Source organism: Pinus tabuliformis, chromosome 2_1 (genome assembly GCF_031772625.1).
Source record: "Pinus tabuliformis cultivar Carrire ecotype Pingquan chromosome 2_1, CPIR1, whole genome shotgun sequence".
Classification (NCBI taxonomy): domain Eukaryota; kingdom Viridiplantae; phylum Streptophyta; class Pinopsida; order Pinales; family Pinaceae; genus Pinus; species Pinus tabuliformis.
The window spans coordinates 53,555,959-53,574,437 of record NC_142299.1 but is presented as its reverse complement, the minus strand read 5'-3'; the positions used below and the strand labels follow the sequence as shown (position 1 = coordinate 53,574,437).

Genomic DNA, 18,479 nt, shown 5'->3' with positions numbered 1-18,479 from the left:
TTTTTGGAAAATGCTTGAAAAATTAGCCCACCTGCAAAAATTAGCACCTAAATTTTTCCCTACTCCAGAGTGAGAGGCTCATCTAGACCGAGGAGAAAGAGGAAGAGTGTAGGGTGATTCAAGCGTATTTCCAGGTAGCCGAGATCTGGAGATTGAGGCAGGCCAAATTGCTAAAGCATGGAGGCTATGAATTGGCGAGGCAGATTTCTCTAGGGCCGAATTGCTGGTGAAAGGTGGGTCGAATTCTCCAGGAAAATTTCTTTAGTGGTTGATTTCCAGAAGGCTAGAATTCCTTGGGTTGAATTACTCCTAGTGAGGCTGTGTTACAACTTCAAGTCTTTGCATTTTTCTATGTACTTTCTCTATGGGTCAAAACCCAGATTCTCCTAAGATTATTAAATGACGGAGAATTGTTATGGGTGTAAATCTAAGTTACCGGAAACGTCCCTCCAAAACCGTAGAAACGTCCCTCCAAAACCCCAGAAACGTCGTTCGGTGTTTCAGAAACGGAAACAGGTACGATACAACATAGAAACGACATGGAAACGCTTCAATTTTTTGTCAACACAGGATCCTATTTCTGAAACGTTTTGGGCATTTTTAAAGGTTTTGGAATCGTTTCTAGAGTTCCTTGACTTGGATATGAGACATGGTTGAATGTCATGTTTCATATGACTTTGTTTGATGAAGAGGCACCAATAATTGCATCTTCAAGTGAACATTGCAGCAATGCTCCCACTCATGGAGAGGATCCAAATGGTGATGTAGATCTTAATTACATGGATGAAGACATATTTGATGATATGTAAATGTAATTTATGATGATGTTTTAAATTTTTGAACAATGAACATTGAATACCATAATATGTCATATGATACTAGACTGTCAGTCATGCTTCATTTTGTAATTTTCACCATGTAGTGTGCATATAGCATTATTAATTTTGGTGATGATGTTGATGATTGAAATTGGAAACAAAAATTTGATGATATGTTGAATGTTATAATAATCACTAATGATGATGACAATGTTTATGCTGAATTGATGATGATGATTTGTTTATGTGGATTTCATGATGATGATTATGTATTTTTAAATATAGAATCTAGATTCTAAAAGATGAATGGTAATATAAAAGTTTTATTTTGTCGTGTGTGTGTGTGTATATATATAAATATATGTCGTTTCCTTGCCGTATTATATCCATATTTTTTGAAAATTTGTCATATCTATTTCAAACCCCGTTTTCTTATCTGTTTCAGTGCAACTTAGGTGTACATTTGTTGTTGTGATGTGAATGATCTCTCTGTTTTTATTTTCCGTTGCATATTAATGTCTGGAAGTAAAAATACCAACTATTTTATTTTTCAGCAATTCAAAAATTATTTGGGTAATAAAATGAATTTTTTGGTATACATAATTGTTGAGAGAAAATAAATCTGGGATGGTATTAGAAATTTAACAGACACCACCCCAAGGTGTTGATTTTTGGTAGCATCAAATCTGCTCTAGCCATGAAAATTGGTGGAGAGACTAAGGCACATGAGATCTCCAAGACCCAGAAATCGTTTGAAGAAATTCCACCCAGATGAAGAGATATTAAAATAATTAATATTTTTAATGAGACCCTAAGTCTAAACTTAAGAAAATTAAAATATTAATGTGTATTAATATAAAATGGGTGAGGAAGTTCTAAGAGACGAGGATCAAGCCAGATATAATCTTAGCCACTTATTAGGGACTTAATCTCGTCCATTGAATCATCAACAAGAAAAGTATAAGAGGAGGCTTGAGGGTCAGTTGGAGACGCACCAAGAGAGATCAAGAATTTGATTTTTTGGGGCTGGGTTTGCTGAGGAAATCAAGTTAGAGATCAGTTGCAGTGAGGGGCAGTTCAACAAGCGATTTCGATCCAAGGCTGAAGAATACGTATCAAAGAGGCAACAAAGTGCTGGAAGAGGCAGCGCAAAGCCAAGGAGGGTTGACGCAGAGGCTAAGGAGGCCAGCGCAGAGGACGTAGAAGCTATGGAGGCAGACGCAAAGGACGCAGGGACTAAGGAGGCCAGTGCAGAGGACGTAGAAACTGCAGAGGCAGACGTAAAGGATGCAAAAAACCGCAGAGGGTGACGTAGACAGCGCAGAGAGCTGTAGACACTAACGCTGGGTTGAAGAGATTGCGCTGAGGAGGTTCTGTGGGGCAGGCTGAGAGTAGATTAGCCGAGAGAGGGTGACACAGTTGCAGAGGAGCTCTTGGAGCAACTTTCGCTGTCTAACACAACGAACAACCGAAGTCACTTTGGGATTGTTCATCTAGTTGTTGATTTGCCAGAATATCTGTCTCCGAATAGAGGTACAACTGCTAAGGATATTCTCTAAAGGGTGAGCCATTTATGGCACCCTAGTTGTATTCAAAAATCTGCTTAATAATAAAACCCTCATATATGCTACACCGGTTTTCCCGAATTGGGTTTTTGCGGGCATGATTGTCCAAAAATAATGTTGTCCCTTGTGTTGTCTTAGTTTATTTCAGTTGTTGATCTGTATATTTGTGAAGGCTGCAATTGTGTTTACTTCGATGTTTATGTTATTAAATAACTTGTTAATGTAAAGAACAAGGACGAGATAGTAAACCAGATATTGTAGTAGGGGTTTCTGATGTGTTAGATTCATAAATTTTCACATGGTATTAGAGCAATGGCAGATCAAAGAGGACTGAAGACACCAACCAAAGAAATCTGAGAATTTGTAGCAAAGAAGCAACTATCTCGAGAGACAACGTTGTTCCAGAGTTGAAGAGGCAAGAATAGGGTGACATAGAGGCTCATGCAGAAACTGCATCTGCATTCTGAGCCAGGAGAAGGGCCAGCGCAGAGGCAGAGGGGAAGAACAAGCTCACGTAGAGCCGCGTCATCCTTCTCAACCAGGAAGGATTGACGCAGTTGGCCGGGAGGAGCAGATTCAGCCTATACCGTGATTGCGCAAAGCCTGAAGGGCTCAGGTTCTTAAGTTGTTGGGGCTAAGGGAGCTGTGCAAATTTTGATTTGAGGAGCTGCTGGGACGCTAGTCCTGTCAGTACAGAACAATGTCTAAGGAGACAGAACCAAGGTAGAGGGAAGCACTACCTCGATGGATTTCTAGCCAAGAAATCCAGCTCCGAGTTGCAACAACAAAGGGGGATTGGAGAGGAGTGATTCGATAGTTGCAGGAGGATTTCCAGGAGCGAAATCAAGACTCAGAGAGAGTCTAGCGGAGAGGAGCAGAGATGGTAGTGAACGGATTGAGGGATCAGGACAGATTGGACGGGGCTTCCAATTTTGTCATCTGGAAGGCCAAGATCCTGGCAATCCTGGATAAACATCGCATCAAGGACTATGCCTTGAAAACAGTTGCTATCCCAGTTGACCCTGATGCAAATGAGAAGTATGAGGAGACCATGGCGAAGGCAAAGGCAAAATGCATGATCCTAGACGGGGTCAAGGATCATGTAATACCACATATCGCTGAGAAGTCAACAACAAGGGATATGTGGGAGACCCTTACCACCTTATACAAGGGCTCTTTCGTGCAGTGGAAGATGTTATTGGAAAATCAGTTGAGGTCATATTAGATGCAAAAAGGAGAGGAGATAGATCACTTCCTTCTCAGGTTGCAAGGAATTCATGTCTAGCTTACTTCCGTGGGGTCTACATCAGATCCAGAGTCTATGGTCAGGATTGCTTTGAATGTAGTCTCCGAGGATTGGGAGACGTTTGTCCAAAGCATTTTGGGCAGAGCGATTTTCCCTAGTTGGGAGGAGATGTGGGCAGCTCTTCGACAAGAAGAGATCAATAGGTTAACCAAGGCGAGGAGTAGCGGTAAGGGAGTTCGAGTCAAGAAAGAGGAAGAAGAGGATGCGGCTCTAGCATCTGTGAGACAACAAGGAGTTTAGAAGAGGAAGAAGAAGGACATCTCCAAAGTCAAGTACTTCAATTTTGGGGAGCTCGGACATTACGCATCTCAGTGCCCCAGGAAGAAAGGCAAGGGAGAAGCTTCCGACTCAAAGGCAGCTCCAGCAAAGGCAAAAAAGGATGTCGAGACTGATGACAATTGTGCCATGAGTGCTCATGCACCTTTAGGGAAGAGGTGGGGAGACATAGAGCTGTTGTCAAGAGGACCATAGAAGAGGGGCAAGATTCTTGAGGTGCCCAAACTCTTGGATCACATACGACTACGGGAGCCCTTAACGACAATAGCATGATGACAGGTGTCAGGTGGAGCAAGGTGTGATGGAGCGACAAGGCAGTGCTAGAGTGCAGAAGTCTGTAGCAGCGCAGTGGAGGTTGCAGCAGTGCGAGAGGCACAGGATAACAATAGAGATAGCTTCAACATCATGAGGCTTCCAGACTGACCAGGATGTCAGTGTTTGGGTGAAGCCAGTTACTTACTTCTCAGTAACTGAGTTGCAGTGCAACAGTTGGCAGTGGCAGTGCTATGGGCAGCATGAGGCAACATTTTGATAGGGAGCTACAGTACAGATGTAGCAGTGGGAGTGGTAGTGTCATGGGCAGCAGTATAGGAAGCAGCATTGCAAGGGATGTGAGGCAGCTAGCGAAGCATCAACACAGGTACCAATGCGGAAGATCAGTGTAATGTTTCTATGGTGAAGCATTACTAGAGCACATTCCTTGCTAAGAGGGAGTGTTGATTTTTGGTAGCATCAGATGTGCTCTAGCCATGAAAATTGGTGGAGAGGCTAAGGCACATGAGATCTCCAAGACCCATAAATCGTTTAGAGAAATTCCACTCGAATGAAGAGATATTAAAATAATTAATATTTCTAATCAGACCCTAGGTCTAAACTTAGGAAAATTAAAATATTAATGTGTATTAATATAAAATGGGTGAGAAAGTTCTAAGAAACGAAGATCAAGCCAGATCTAATCTTAGCCGTTGATTAGGGATTTAATCTCAGCCGTTGAATTGTCAACAAGAAAAGTATAAAAGCAGGCTTGAGAGCCAGTTGGAGACACACCAAGAGAGATCAAGTCTATTTTCTGGGGCTGGGTTTGCTGAGGAAATCGAGTTAGAGATCAGTTGCAGTGAGGGGCAGTTTAGCAAGGGATTTTGATCCAAAGCTTAAGAATACATATCAGAAAGGCAACAAAGTCCTAGAAGAGGCAGCGCAGAGCTTAGGAGGGCTAATGCAAAGGCTAAGGAGGCCAGCGCAGAGGACGCAGAAGCTGCAGAGGTAGATGCAGAGGACACAGAGGCTGACGCAGAAAGTCACAGCAGCAGACATAGACAATGCAGAGGGTTGTAGAGGCTGATGCTAGGTTGAAGAGGCTACGTTGAGGAGGTTCTGTGGGGCAGACTGAGAGCAGATTAGCCAGGAGAGGGTGACGCAATTCCAGAGGAGCGCTTGGAGCAGCTTTCGCTATCCAACATAAGGAACAACCGGAGTCATTGTGGGATTGTTCATCTGGTTGCTAATTTTCCAGAATATCTGTCTCAGTATAGAGGTACTACTGCCGAGAATATTCTCTGAAGGGTGAGCCATTTCTGGCACCCTAGTTGTATTCAGAAATCTGCTTAATAATAAAACCCTCATATATATTGCACTGCTTTTCCTGAATTGGGTTTTTCCGGGGACGATTGTCCAAAAATAACGCTGACCCTTGTGTTGTCTCAGTTTATTTCAGTTGTTGATCTGTATATTTGTGAAGGCTGTAATTGTGTTTACTTCGATGTTTATGTTATTAAATAACTTGTTGATGTAAAGAACAAGTAGGAGATAGTAAACCAGATATTGCAGCAGGGGTTTCTGATGTGTTAGATTCAGAAATTTTCACACAAGGTTGGCAAGCACAACCCAATCAGAGAGGGGTATTTGCGAGGGACACTTAAAGCAGATTTTCCCATATGTTTGCTAATTTCTATTGCTGATTTTTAAAGTTTGCATCAGTTTACAGGGTGTAGAAATTAGTGCTAACCAGTAGTAGGTTATAGAGTAGCGTACAAGCTGAAAACAGACAACATGGATTTGATTGTAAATGTTTTGACATTATACGACTAAAACTATAGTATATCGGTGCCATTCATACCCTTGATGACAAACTATGTTTTTATTAGCTGATTTTGTCAGGCCTAAGCCTAGCAATGTGTACCAGGTTCTTCAAATTATAGCTTGTTGCCAACAAGCTCTAAAAATAATTTGTGTTCATGGAAGAATCCATAATTTCTTGAACATGTTATGCAGAGTTATCTCATTAATGATTACAAACTAGGAAGTCTGATACTGGCAGAAATAAAGCTGATTACAACAAATTTGCAGAAATAGGAACTTACGACATTAGCCAGAGATGTGACATTCCACAAGGCATACACACGAGCAAGACCTGCTGATCTCCTTGGAACATGACTGAAGAGAGCATTAATACCAGCAGGAAAAGGTGATAACAAGGCAAGAGGAAGAACAAACAGAACGAGAAGAAATGCTGCCAGTGAAATGGAGTAGAATTGCAGCAATGTAAGCAGCACTAAGCTAAAATCCCCTAAAAGCAAAATTGAGACGATTAGACCCACAAGGTCCTGCACGAAACATATACGGAAGATATATTAGCAATTTAGAACTGAACTGGGAAATAATAAATCAACAGGTCTAAAAAATGTGACTGCATTATAATAATCTATAAATCACATTGACACCTGACTTTACACATAAACAATAGTTGGAACTCATTACCTCATGGCCAACAGGGCGCGCATTGTGGACTATAAGATAGAAAGGAAAAGAAAAATCTTTTCTATCCTCTAGAGATGGCAAAGTATATAGGTTGATGATCCCTCCACCTATTCCTCCTATCCTTCTGCGAGACCAGCCAGTGTATTGTTGACCGCCTTGCCACTGAACTGTCTGGTGATTGCTGTGTGTATTATTTGTCGTGATGCATGACAGTAGGGAAAATTAGATTAATATAGATAAAAAAGACAAGGAATGTGATTTGCCCCATATCTTAAAAAATGATCAGACATATCATTGTAATCCATCTGTTGCTAGAATATTTTACTCCTAAATTTTCGTATTGTAGGAAATCATGACTACCATGCATACAAGTTACAGAATAGATGCCCCAGCTTTCAAATCGCTAATAGACGGTTAAAAGACATGCAGTCTGGCACATTTTTATTCTGATATGAACTTTTCAGTACCTCAACTCTTCAATGGTCATTGTGCCTCCCATGTTTGGCAGTGAAGTAGGCTGTGCTACTTCATTAGTCTCATTAACAATGAGGCCTAACTGGTAGTAGCCAGATGTTGTGGCCTGGAACCAAGCAAGATCAACCCGTATACCATGTAAGCTAAGCCAAGGGTTTGCATGTGTGCCAAGCCAATTTATTACAGGCAGCAATGTAATGCGGAGGCAACCTCGGTGCACTGTACGCAAATATGCATTCAATCCAGCAATAAAACGATACCACATGGTTGCTGGAACAGACTGCCACAGAAGAAACCACACAATGAAAGCTAAGTAGATTTTCATGAACTTTATTGTGTTGTTGTATGTCGTGCAACAATTTAACAATGCTCAAATCTCCAAGAATGAAGCAAGTGCCCATTAATACATCAATGCCTTTTATGAAGACAGTAACTAGTCAAACCTAAAACCCATAGCTAAGTATCAACACCAGAAATGTATCACAGCAAACCAAATTAAAACTTTAATAAGACTTTCTTATTATTTGCCCTTGCAGACCTGTCCCAAAAGGCTAGTCAGGAGATTATCACTGTGAAGAGAGTAAGGAGCCATGTAACTTCCAACCCCTCCAAAAATGATACTCATGGGAAATCTCTGCTGGAGACGAAGAGGGAGATCTGGCCGCTTTTCATCCCCCCCAAGGAAAAAATCAACATATGCAACCATCAAATCTGGTGTAGCAGCTACCTGCATCAAGGTGACTAACAAAGTTATTCATTATGGCACATCAATGCACAGCAAGTTTGTAATTTGTAAATTAAAATTCTTCAGAGCATGTCAGAAGCATGAGACAAGCCATGAAATTTGGTAACAATGTACATTTTAAAAGTTAAGCTAGTAATATGGAATTGTCAGCGTGTTTAGTCAATTTAATGTTCTTAAATTGTAAACATAAATTATCGACCAAGGGAGGTAAACTGATGAAGTACAAGTGCACTGTATGTGCTAGAAGTTACTTATGTCGTTAAGGTGTTTATGTTATGGTTAATGTCTAAATCTAGAATCAGTATGGAAATGATGTTACTGTCTATATTAGAGTATTATCCTTGAGATCTATTAGCTGGTTATTCTAAAATTAATCTTAATTGAATCAAACTTTGTGGGATGGTTGAATAGTGATCCTAACTCTACTCTGTTAGACTGTTTTTTATTATGTTTGGATTTTTATGCTGCAGCCAAACTAGACTAACTACGAAAGCATGGAATGATGTAAAGGAGATCTACTTTATTGAATTGGAAAATGAATGATGCTTGAATTCAGTTGCTAAGAAAATACTGTCACTCTTAACTATTGCAGCTTCACTCAATGCAAAAGTAAAAACAAGAACGAGATTGATAAGCTATGAAATAACCAAACTGTGAAATGAAATGACTGAATTATACTAGGTAGAAAGCAAATGAAATGATCAAGTTATGCTAGGTATAAAGCAAATGAAATTACTGATGCAGATGTCAATTTAATCGCGAACTCCATTGGACTGCATCCTAAAACATAAAACAGAGCATCCATAATTTAATTCTAAGAAACCAAAGAAAATCTATTTGTAGTGAGTCAAAGACCTGATCTGCACGCAGGGGCCCTCCACGAGGCAATCAACAACTTTAATCAACGCAACATGAAATGTATGAACCAAGATTTATTAATCGGAAAATAGTTTTAATAGGATGCTTTCAAAATTACATACAACGACGCGCACCAAAACACAGAGTGACCATTGTTCTTATAACATTTTCTTAATTAACCAATGTTCCACCAAGACTCCGGTGCGGGGAGACGCAGGTGTGGGGAGACGCACAGGGGGGACGTGTGGGAGTACCCTCAAATTTTAGGGAAATTTCGGGGGTGCGGGGAGTCGTCGAGGTATATATCTATATATATATATATATATATATATATAAAATTCAAGTTCATATTCATTGTTCATTGTTCAATAATGAAAGCATAAAAATATTAAATAGACAATTGAAATTTGAATCATTCATCCATCCTCATCATTCATTTTGATACATACATCATTCATATGACATACTCAAGTGACAGGTCTCATTATTGAATTAATTATTATTCATACATACCATGAGATTCGAAAAACAAAAATAAAAATCAATAATAAAATATTCAGATACATTGATCGATATCATTCATCATTCAATGGTTCATCATTCTACAATCTACATTGATTTAAAAACTAAATTCATCATTCATCATTCTAGAATCTAAATTGAAAGCAAAACATACTAGTATATTTTCAAAGTTTGAACACTAAATTTATATAATTCAAAGTTTCAAAGTTCAAACTCAAAAATAGTTAAGGGTGAAATGGAAATGACTGTGTTCTAATGAAATGAGCTTTTAACTTTGAGGTTTAGGCTTTTAAGTTTTAGTTATTTAGTTTTAATTTTAATTTTTTTTTAGACTTTTAAGTTTTAGTTATTTAGTTTTAATTTTAGTTAAAAAAAAAAAAAAATTAATGGTTTTGATTTTTGAATTCTTGATTTTTAATTTTTAAGTCTTATTAGACAAATTTAAAGGGGGACGCCCATAAGCACCCTTTTTGGGGAGTCTTGGGGAGTCTAGACTCCCACATTGGGGAAACACACCCCCATGCGTCTCCCCGAGACTCCCCAAAAAGGGTGCGTGGGGAAACGCACCCCCAAGAGACTCCCCGTCCCGGGTGCGTGGGGTGCGAGGGGTGCGCGCACCCGACCCTGGGGGACACGTCCCCGTGGAACACTGTAATTAACAGTATGAGAAATTCAAGCCTAAGTATCTTCATTACAATCCTTATCTAACCAAATCATATCGTTTAATCATCGATTTGCTATTCGAAAAAGCAAATCAATAATATTTCGTGAAACTCAAACTCTATTCCGACACATTATTTTGCAATTGACTGTCATGGTTGACCGCGTTGTAGTGCGATTTTTTTGATGGATTGGTTCGAGTAAACAGGAAGAAATCCATGAGGGGATCATTCTTCATCTATCAATATACTCCTTTGTTGAGTTGGCGCACCCGAACCCTTTCAACAACGGAAGTAGCTGCGGATCTGTGGATTTGCTGCAAAATTAGGTCAATTCCGTAGCTGAATGCAAACTTTAATAAAACAATAAGGTATATGGACAAAATATGAAAAAGAGGACATGTAAGTGCTTACCTAACAAAACCTTATATTCATTGCATTTATTTAGATGATAGAGATATGAAAAAGGAGGAAATATGGGCAAAAAGGATGTCAAAGTAAAGCAGTTCTTGGACTCTACACAGAATTATCCATGAAGAAGAGGTAAAAGTTTAGGGCTTGTAGCAGAGAGCCAAGACTTGATTATCCTTCTAAAAACTCATGAGATGATGGATGTAGAATCTCAAACCTACCTGGGCACAAGAAATGGTTGGTATGCAGCCAACCATCAAGGAACCACAAAGGACATAGGGAAAGCCTGATTTATGAAAGACACTCTCAGCCACAACATATCAATGAGTAAGTTTGGCATGTTATTACCTTCTCAAATTTGAAAGCTTTCCCAGTGTGTAAGAGGGTCATTAGTTTGAAGATTGGAAAGAGAACAATAATTTCAAGTTGAATATAAAGAGTTTTCTTATTGATTAAGCTTAGAAGTTAGGAGAAGACCTTGTGTAATATTTAAACAGCTATAGTTAGTGCGCTCTTTTTCAGCCCTTCATGGTGAGAAAACAGTACAGGTATAACTAGGGCGCTAGGTCATGACACATCAACAATTATGAGAGGGAAAGGCATTGTTGATTTCAGCATATACAATCAGAATATCTACTCCAGGTTAGTGTCCCAATCATCAAGATCCAATGACATCATAGTACTAATGCATAATGACAGATGAACGAAACAAGTGTAGCATTATGATCAGTTTATTCCTGGCTCACAAAGAAGTTTCCTATAAGTACAAACAACCTACTTAACAACATTTCTTGGAATATTAAAATTAGAGTTGTATTAGTGTTTGAAAAAGAAAACAAGCATGCCACATAATTTTAGAGACATATTCGTGTATTCATGAGTGACCTTGACCACTTCAAAACAACATGTGAATACATCTTTTCCCTAGAACTTTAACTCCACATATCTCAGCAAATTAACAATGAGATAGGGTGCTAGTCTCATATTCAGCACAACACATCCCTTATGGTAAGAAAACTTATCCTAGGACAATATTGGCAAGATAACAAATGAAGAGAGTGTTCTAGCCCTGGGTGTACAAGTTAGCATACTGATGACATCATTTTAGCATCGTTCCAGCATTTCATATGAGAGACTATAGATAAAACACTATTGGTTTTCTGATCTAAGCCTGTTGCTATAATTGAAATTAGATGTGAGGTTATTGTCTGTTACCACAAAATCTAACAGGCCTTGGAGAGGGAAACCCTACAAGATAAAATCTAGATAAAGTGTTAACAATGGGGTAGAGGCCCGATATCACCTCAGCCAAAACTCCCTGCTCTTTACAGACTTTCACGGATGGGGAGTCATGGTATGAAGAAGCTCACTTAAAATAGATATGTTACGTGTAAGGCACAAAGTAATCAAGCTAGAGCCCATTTGAAAGAGAGGCTCAATAAAGATACAAGGCATCAAAGAAGCTTGTCGTTCTCTAAAAGAAGTCCTGGAAAGAAGGCACACAAACTAGGATTTTGAGGTTTCTCGATGGTGATAGGTATTCAAAAGGTCAAGTCTTGAGAGAAAAGGCTTCTTGAGATATATTTCAACAAGTACTAAGTGCATACAACCTTCGAGGAAGTCCTCAAGTTGAGGGGAGAAGAACTAGGGTTTCCCTCTTGAATCAACACCTAGGGCAAGAGATTTTATGGGTGAAATTTGAGTGGATGCCCACCAAACTTGGAGAATAGGTAGCCTAGACCCTAAGCTTGGTTTTTAGGCTCTGAAATCACCAAAAAGACTCCTCCCTAAAATTTCATTGCAAGCCCTAGATTTTCGTCCTAGCCTTAAAATGACTAATTTAGGAGAGAAAATTATGTAGAAAATTTGTTTATATTTTGTTTACTATTTCAAGTCGCATGCTTATGTTATTTATTATTAATTCCTCTCGCACTGCTGCAGCTTGCTAGCTCTGCGATGTCTCGGGACCCCTGCACTGTAGCTCTCTCTGTCGTTCCATCCGCATCTGTCTCTACCCACTCAGCGAATCCTGCGACTCCTCGTCAGGGCTCCCGTAGCAAGGTCTAATCCAAGAGGTCGGGTACCTCAAGGATCCTACCCCTCATTGCCTGTAGTCTGCCTGACTACAAATCAATGTCTCCCCACTTCCGCACAAGTGGCGCATGTGCACTCATCGCACAGTCATCGTTTGTCAAAACTTCCTTCTCTGCCCGTGTTGGCGCTGCCTTAGTCTCAGAAGACTCTCCCTTACTCTTCTTCCTTGGACACTAGGTCGCATAATGACAAAGCACCCCACAGTGGAAGCACTTGATCTTGGAGATATCTTTCTTCTTCCGCTTTTCCTACTTTCCCTCATATGCTAGGGCCACATCTTCCTCCTCTTGCTTTACTTTGATCCCCTTGTTGCTGCTACCTGTCTTCGACTGCCGTCTGATCTCTTCCTGGCAAAGAGCTGCCCACATCTTTTCCCACGGTGGAAGTGTCCCTCCGCCCAGTATACTCTGGACAAACACTTCCCAGTCTTCTGAGACAGCATTCAGGGATGTCCTCACCATTAGCTCTTGATCCGATGTCGCTCCTATAGCAATCAACTGGTCTCGGATCTCATTCAGTCCTCTAAGGAAGGTTTCTATCAATTGTCCCTTCTTCATCTGATACAACCTCATTTGATTCTCAAGCAGCATTCTTCTATGCACATAAGTATGCTCGTACAGCTTCTTGAGAGCCTCCCACATCTCAAATGTCGTTTCCTTCTCGGCTATATGTGGTACCACATGACCCTTGACCCCGTCAAGGATAATGCATTTGGCCCTCACCATTGTCTCCTCGTACCTATCATTATCACTGGGGTCAACTAGGGCAGCTATTACCTTCAAGGCGAAGTTCTTGACACGATTCCTATCAAGCACTGATAAGATTTTGGCCTTCCACACTGCGAAGTTCGATGCTCCGTCTAGTTTGTCTTGGTCTCTTACCCCGTGTAGTGCCATGATGCACCTCTACTTCCTTCCTGGAAGTTCTCTGTTTGACTCCTCTGAGTCTCTACTTCCCGTCTGGAAGTTCTCTTCTGGACTCCCTCTGAGTCCTGATTTCCCTCCTCAAAATCCTGCTGCTTGTCGAGATGCCCCCTACTCTGATCGTCTTGTGCAACTACACTACTGATCCGAGTTCCTCAGCTAGAAACCCTCGGTAACAACTCCTTTGGCCCTGTTATGTTAGGTATTGTTCTGACTACAGTACCTCACCAACTCCACTTTGCAATATTCCTGCAGCCTTCTAGACCCCAGCAACTGCCTCTCTGTGAACTGTGTCAGACCCTCTCTGCCTCACACTAGCCCTGCGTTACCCTAGATGGGTCTGCGTCAACCCTGGGATGCCCTGCATCAATCCTCTAGCCTTCTGCGTCAGCAACGTTGGCCTCTCTGAGGCTCTATGCAGCTCCCAGATTCCTTTGTGTGGCTCTGGCTGGCTCTGCACCACACTCTTTGGCCTTTACGCTGCTAGAAACAGCTTCTGTCACCTCGGGATAGTTGTTTTTTGTTGTTATTGCTCTGCTCGGCTGATGTCTCTTAGTCCTCCTGTGATCTGCAATCACGCTCTGATACCATGTTGAAGTTTCTAAGTTTACTTAGTTAGAAACCCTCCATGCACTTTATCTGATTTATTCCTACCTACTTGTTATTTTTCCTTAACAAGTTATTTACAATGTAAACACTGAAAATAAACACTAGTGCGTGCTCAACATATTACAGATCAGCAACTAAAAGGAACAAGAACAAACACACCATATGACACCATTATTTTTGGACTAATGTCCCCGGAAAAACCCAATGCGAGAAAACCGGTGCAGTTATCTGAGGGTTTTCTTATTAAGCAATATCAGAGTACAATCTGGGTGCCGAAACTAGCCTACCCAACAAAGAATTTCCTTAGCAGTAAAATCTCTCCGTTCCTGACCAATCTGCCCCAGAAACCCTAGTGTCTGCCCCATCTGGACTGCGTCAGCCTCTCCTAGCCCAGCACTGGCCCTGCGTTAGCTGCCTCTGCGTGGCCCTGCGTGAACAGTGGCTGCTCGTGCATCTCTCTCTCTGGCTGCTTCATTGCTATCTCGGCACTATATCTGCCCCTCAGTTGCTCGATCACTGATTCTATCTCTCTTAGCAAACCCCGCTCTAGAGAATAGAATCACTGATCACTCTGGTGTATTCTCCAAATGACCCTCAAGCCTCCTCTTATACTTTTCCTGTCGACAACTCAATGGCCGAGATTAAGTCCCTAATCAACGGCTAAGATTAGATATGGCTTGATCCATGTCTTTTGGACCATTCTAACACAGATTCGTATTAATACACATTAATATTTTATTTTCCATAAGTTTAGACTTAGGGACTCCATTAAAAATATTAATTATTTTAAAATCTCCTGATCTGTTTAGAATCTGCCCAAACCCTTTCTGGGTATTGGTGATCTTATGTGCCCCAACCTCTCCACCCAATTTCGTGGCTAGAGCACGTCTGATGCTACCCCAAATCAACATCCACCACATGAATGCTAGTTGTACTTGTACTTACAATTTTTGTATCAATAGCCCTGCATGAACTCATCCAGATATTATTCAAGAGATCAAAACATAACATTAAATCAAATTGTACCTTTCGAGATGGCTCTTCATCATGACATCTTTCTGTAGGTATCAACATCCTGCATACATGTTGACATATCTCCAAGGATATCCATTGTCAAGGTTCTTCATCTTTTCCATCACAGTCTTCATATCTTTCAGGGAGATTAGTCAAGTCTTCTTGATCTTTGGGATGTTGATCGCCTTCATCAGGGTTGCATTTCTCATGATCTCTTCCTTCCTTACACATTCCATTCCCAGGTGCTTTTAATTAAAGTTCCTTAGTTGTGATCAACCACCTCATACTTCATATGAGGACATATTATTTTGATTTCATCTAGTGTGTCTTATGCCTTCTTGCATCCTTTCAGAGAGGAGATCCCTTTTCTCTTGATCATGCTTCTGAAGATAGAAGTAATGATCCATGTTTCCTGCAACCATATGACATGTCATTATAATATTAAACACAAGCATACATACCTTATTTTACCTTCAGGTCATTGAAGCTTCTTCCAGCAGCTTCCTTGACTGAAAAGATCCTTAATCCCTTGATCTACTTCATGTCATCATACCATCATCTCATGGATTCCATAAGTTGGAGTTCTTGTTGAAACACTTGCTTCCTCTCTAGATTGGTGAACCCTACGATGAGGATTCCATCAAAGAATTTTTAGGATCTTGTATATCCCCAATTGGCAGATGTTTCCTTTTTGACTTGATGTATGATGAGCCTTGTTCTAGATGAATCTTTTCTTCAATGTCCACTAAGATTTTCAAGAGCTATATCCTTCATGTTTTGTTTGTCATAGATTTTGTCCTTCATGATTCCCATGGTGATGTCACGAGCTCTTGTTTCTAATACTTCCATGATGCCACGATGCATCTTATCATCATTGCCATATCTTATAACAAAAGCTTATGATAGGACCCTTTTGTGAGGGATATCATCTTACTCCTAGGAGAGATTTGTTGCTCCCTCTGTTCTTGCCCCTTTTCTTCAGCTATCCATCTATCTCGTGATATGAGTTTCCAAAATCTTTCCATAGCATTGAGTCTTAGCTATAATTATTCTGTCTTTCTTGAGGACCAACCTTGCCTTTCCTTTCTGCACATAGTTGAGTTCTTTTATCCTTCAATATTTTTGCCATCAACTTGTCTTTCTCTATCTAGCATAGAGACCACAAATTGTTGAATGAGGTAACCTTCTTGTTCATGGACATTTGTTACCTTGATTATTTGTTAGTTCATTATAGATCAATGATGGTTATCTTCCTTCCTAGATCTTGTATATGAGACCTTATGAAGATATCCTACATCCTTTGATACCTTTACTTCCATGTCGATCAGATTTCATGTGATCTTTTTCATTGCATGAGTTTATCATATACATCTCTTTGATGTCTCCAATTTTGCTATATGAGGGGATCTTTTCATAAGTATCCCTTTCCATAAATTCAGAGGAGACCTTTTGATGACTTCAGCTACTTAAGAGGACTATATATTCTCCTTCTTCATGAAAGGAATCTTGATAACCCATCCAATTCACAAATTTCCTTGCAATCGTGAAGTCATTTAACCAAACTTGAATATAAAATGAAAAGATACTTGTCATGTGAAGATGAAATCTTCACCTTGATGCTTTCTTGAATGATCTCCTTCAATGAGATTCTTGCTTGAGCTGCCTGGTACAATTGAGTTCCAAGACTTTTCTTGAGACTTCCTTGCCTTGTTCAGCACCAAGCACTACTGCTTTTATAATATGTTGAGATTACTTGATTCCTTGTGAGGGTATGAAATCGAAATCAAGAATTTGAGAGTACTGTCATGATGCCCATCCGAGATGTGGCATTGTGTTCTCCTGCTGAAGTGATATTGTTGTAATGTATGATGTGATTGTATATCCTTGTAACCTTGTTGTAATGCTGGAGTAGAACCTTGCTTGAGTTGACTCGCATGAGCAAAGATTTTTGAGGCCTTCGAGCACTGTTCAATACCAAGCATTGAAACTGCTTCAGACTTAAGTCATTGAGATCTTTGTGGTATGACATAGATTGTAATGACACCCAATTTGGGGCTAGCACTGAAACTGTGAGAGGTATTGTGTTTTCCTTCTTTTGACTGTGATCCGAATTCTGAGCACTAGCATTGGGACTTCACTTTAACTGAGATTACTTGATCTTGAATTGTCTTGCTGTTGTATACTGCTTGTTGAAGACTTATCTTTCAATTCCTTCAATTCCTTAAGTGTCTCTTTTTGCTGCCCCTTTCCTTGACTTTAACACCTATCTCTGATACCATGTTGAAGAATCTAGGGCATGTAGTTAATGAGATTCTTCTTAACATGATAACTATTTGTGAGGTATTTTAACATTTAGCTTATTAGCATATTCTTTAAAGTTAGTGTGTCTTCTTTAGTTCATCAAATAGCTACCATAACAAAGAGACAAGAACACAAGATGTTGGCTTTCTGCCAAGGCCAAAACCTCTTGCTCTTGGAGAAGAAAACCCGCACAAAATTCTTCTTATAGAGATTCCAATTGATGAACACCAAGACCATGACCCTTGACTTACTAAGCCACTCCAAGACCAAGACACCAATCCTCTTCTTTGTCACTACTGAGATCATCATAACTGCACTTCATTATTGCTGCCATCACTGAGAACATTATTGCTGCATCTTCATAGAAATATTCACCATATCAACGAGGTAATCATATTGTTCTTCATCATGACCTTGGTTCATGTAATGCTCTAAGATCTTCATCATGATCTAGTCCTTGATAAGATTATGATCAAGACTATTATGTCAAGAACATGCTCATAGAGTATTATGTTGAGACAATATGTATGCTGAGACAGTGTGTGCCACTGTGAGGGCTATTCATAAGGTATATCGAGATCATGACAGTCTGTCGAGATAGAGACTCGGGACCTTCTTTATTGCACCTATGCCAAGATTGTATCTCTGTGGCATCCATCCGAAATTGCCTCATTGTTTTGCCATCCAAACTGCAAGGATCTCAGACCTGTACCCATACTATAACCATCCAAAAGTCACAAAGAATACGAGTCTTTGTCCTCACTCGGAGTTGCAGAGAAGTCTGAATTTGTGCCCCCTCCAGTAATGCGAATTGTAGACCTGTACCCAACTGAATCACCTCAGAGAAAATGCGAGTTTCTATTCTGCTCTTTTGCGGTGACCCTCGTTGGGTATATATAGTCGTTATGTCTCCATATTAAGCCAACTTGACCAAGTGAACCATTGTGTCTCCTTTTGCAAGCTGACATGACTTCTATTTAATTCATTTGTTGGTCGACGTGAAGAGGATTGTGCTTGTCATTTTGGAGGGCTATTAAACACCATTTTATAGACTAGTATACATTACACATAAGCTCAAGAAGAGATCTTTACACATGTCTTTGACTCTTTGACTTTCCTAGACCTATGGAATGAGCAAGAAACTCAT

At 40.1% G+C, this 18,479-nt stretch overlaps 1 protein-coding gene across 3 annotated transcripts in view; it reads right to left on the bottom strand.

Moving 5' to 3' along the window:
* Positions 1-18,479, bottom strand: part of LOC149198752 (uncharacterized) — a 254,354-nt gene that overhangs the window by 26,794 nt on the left and 209,081 nt on the right. For all 3 annotated transcript variants that reach the window (XM_089402146.1, XM_089402147.1, XM_089402148.1), the window contains 4 exons: positions 7,735-7,923; positions 7,190-7,476; positions 6,723-6,903; positions 6,326-6,568 (listed from right to left, as the gene is read on the bottom strand). In XM_089402146.1, coding sequence (XP_089258272.1) covers positions 6,326-6,568; positions 6,723-6,903; positions 7,190-7,476; positions 7,735-7,923 — 900 coding nt within the window. The remainder of the gene's footprint in view (positions 1-6,325; positions 6,569-6,722; positions 6,904-7,189; positions 7,477-7,734; positions 7,924-18,479) is intronic.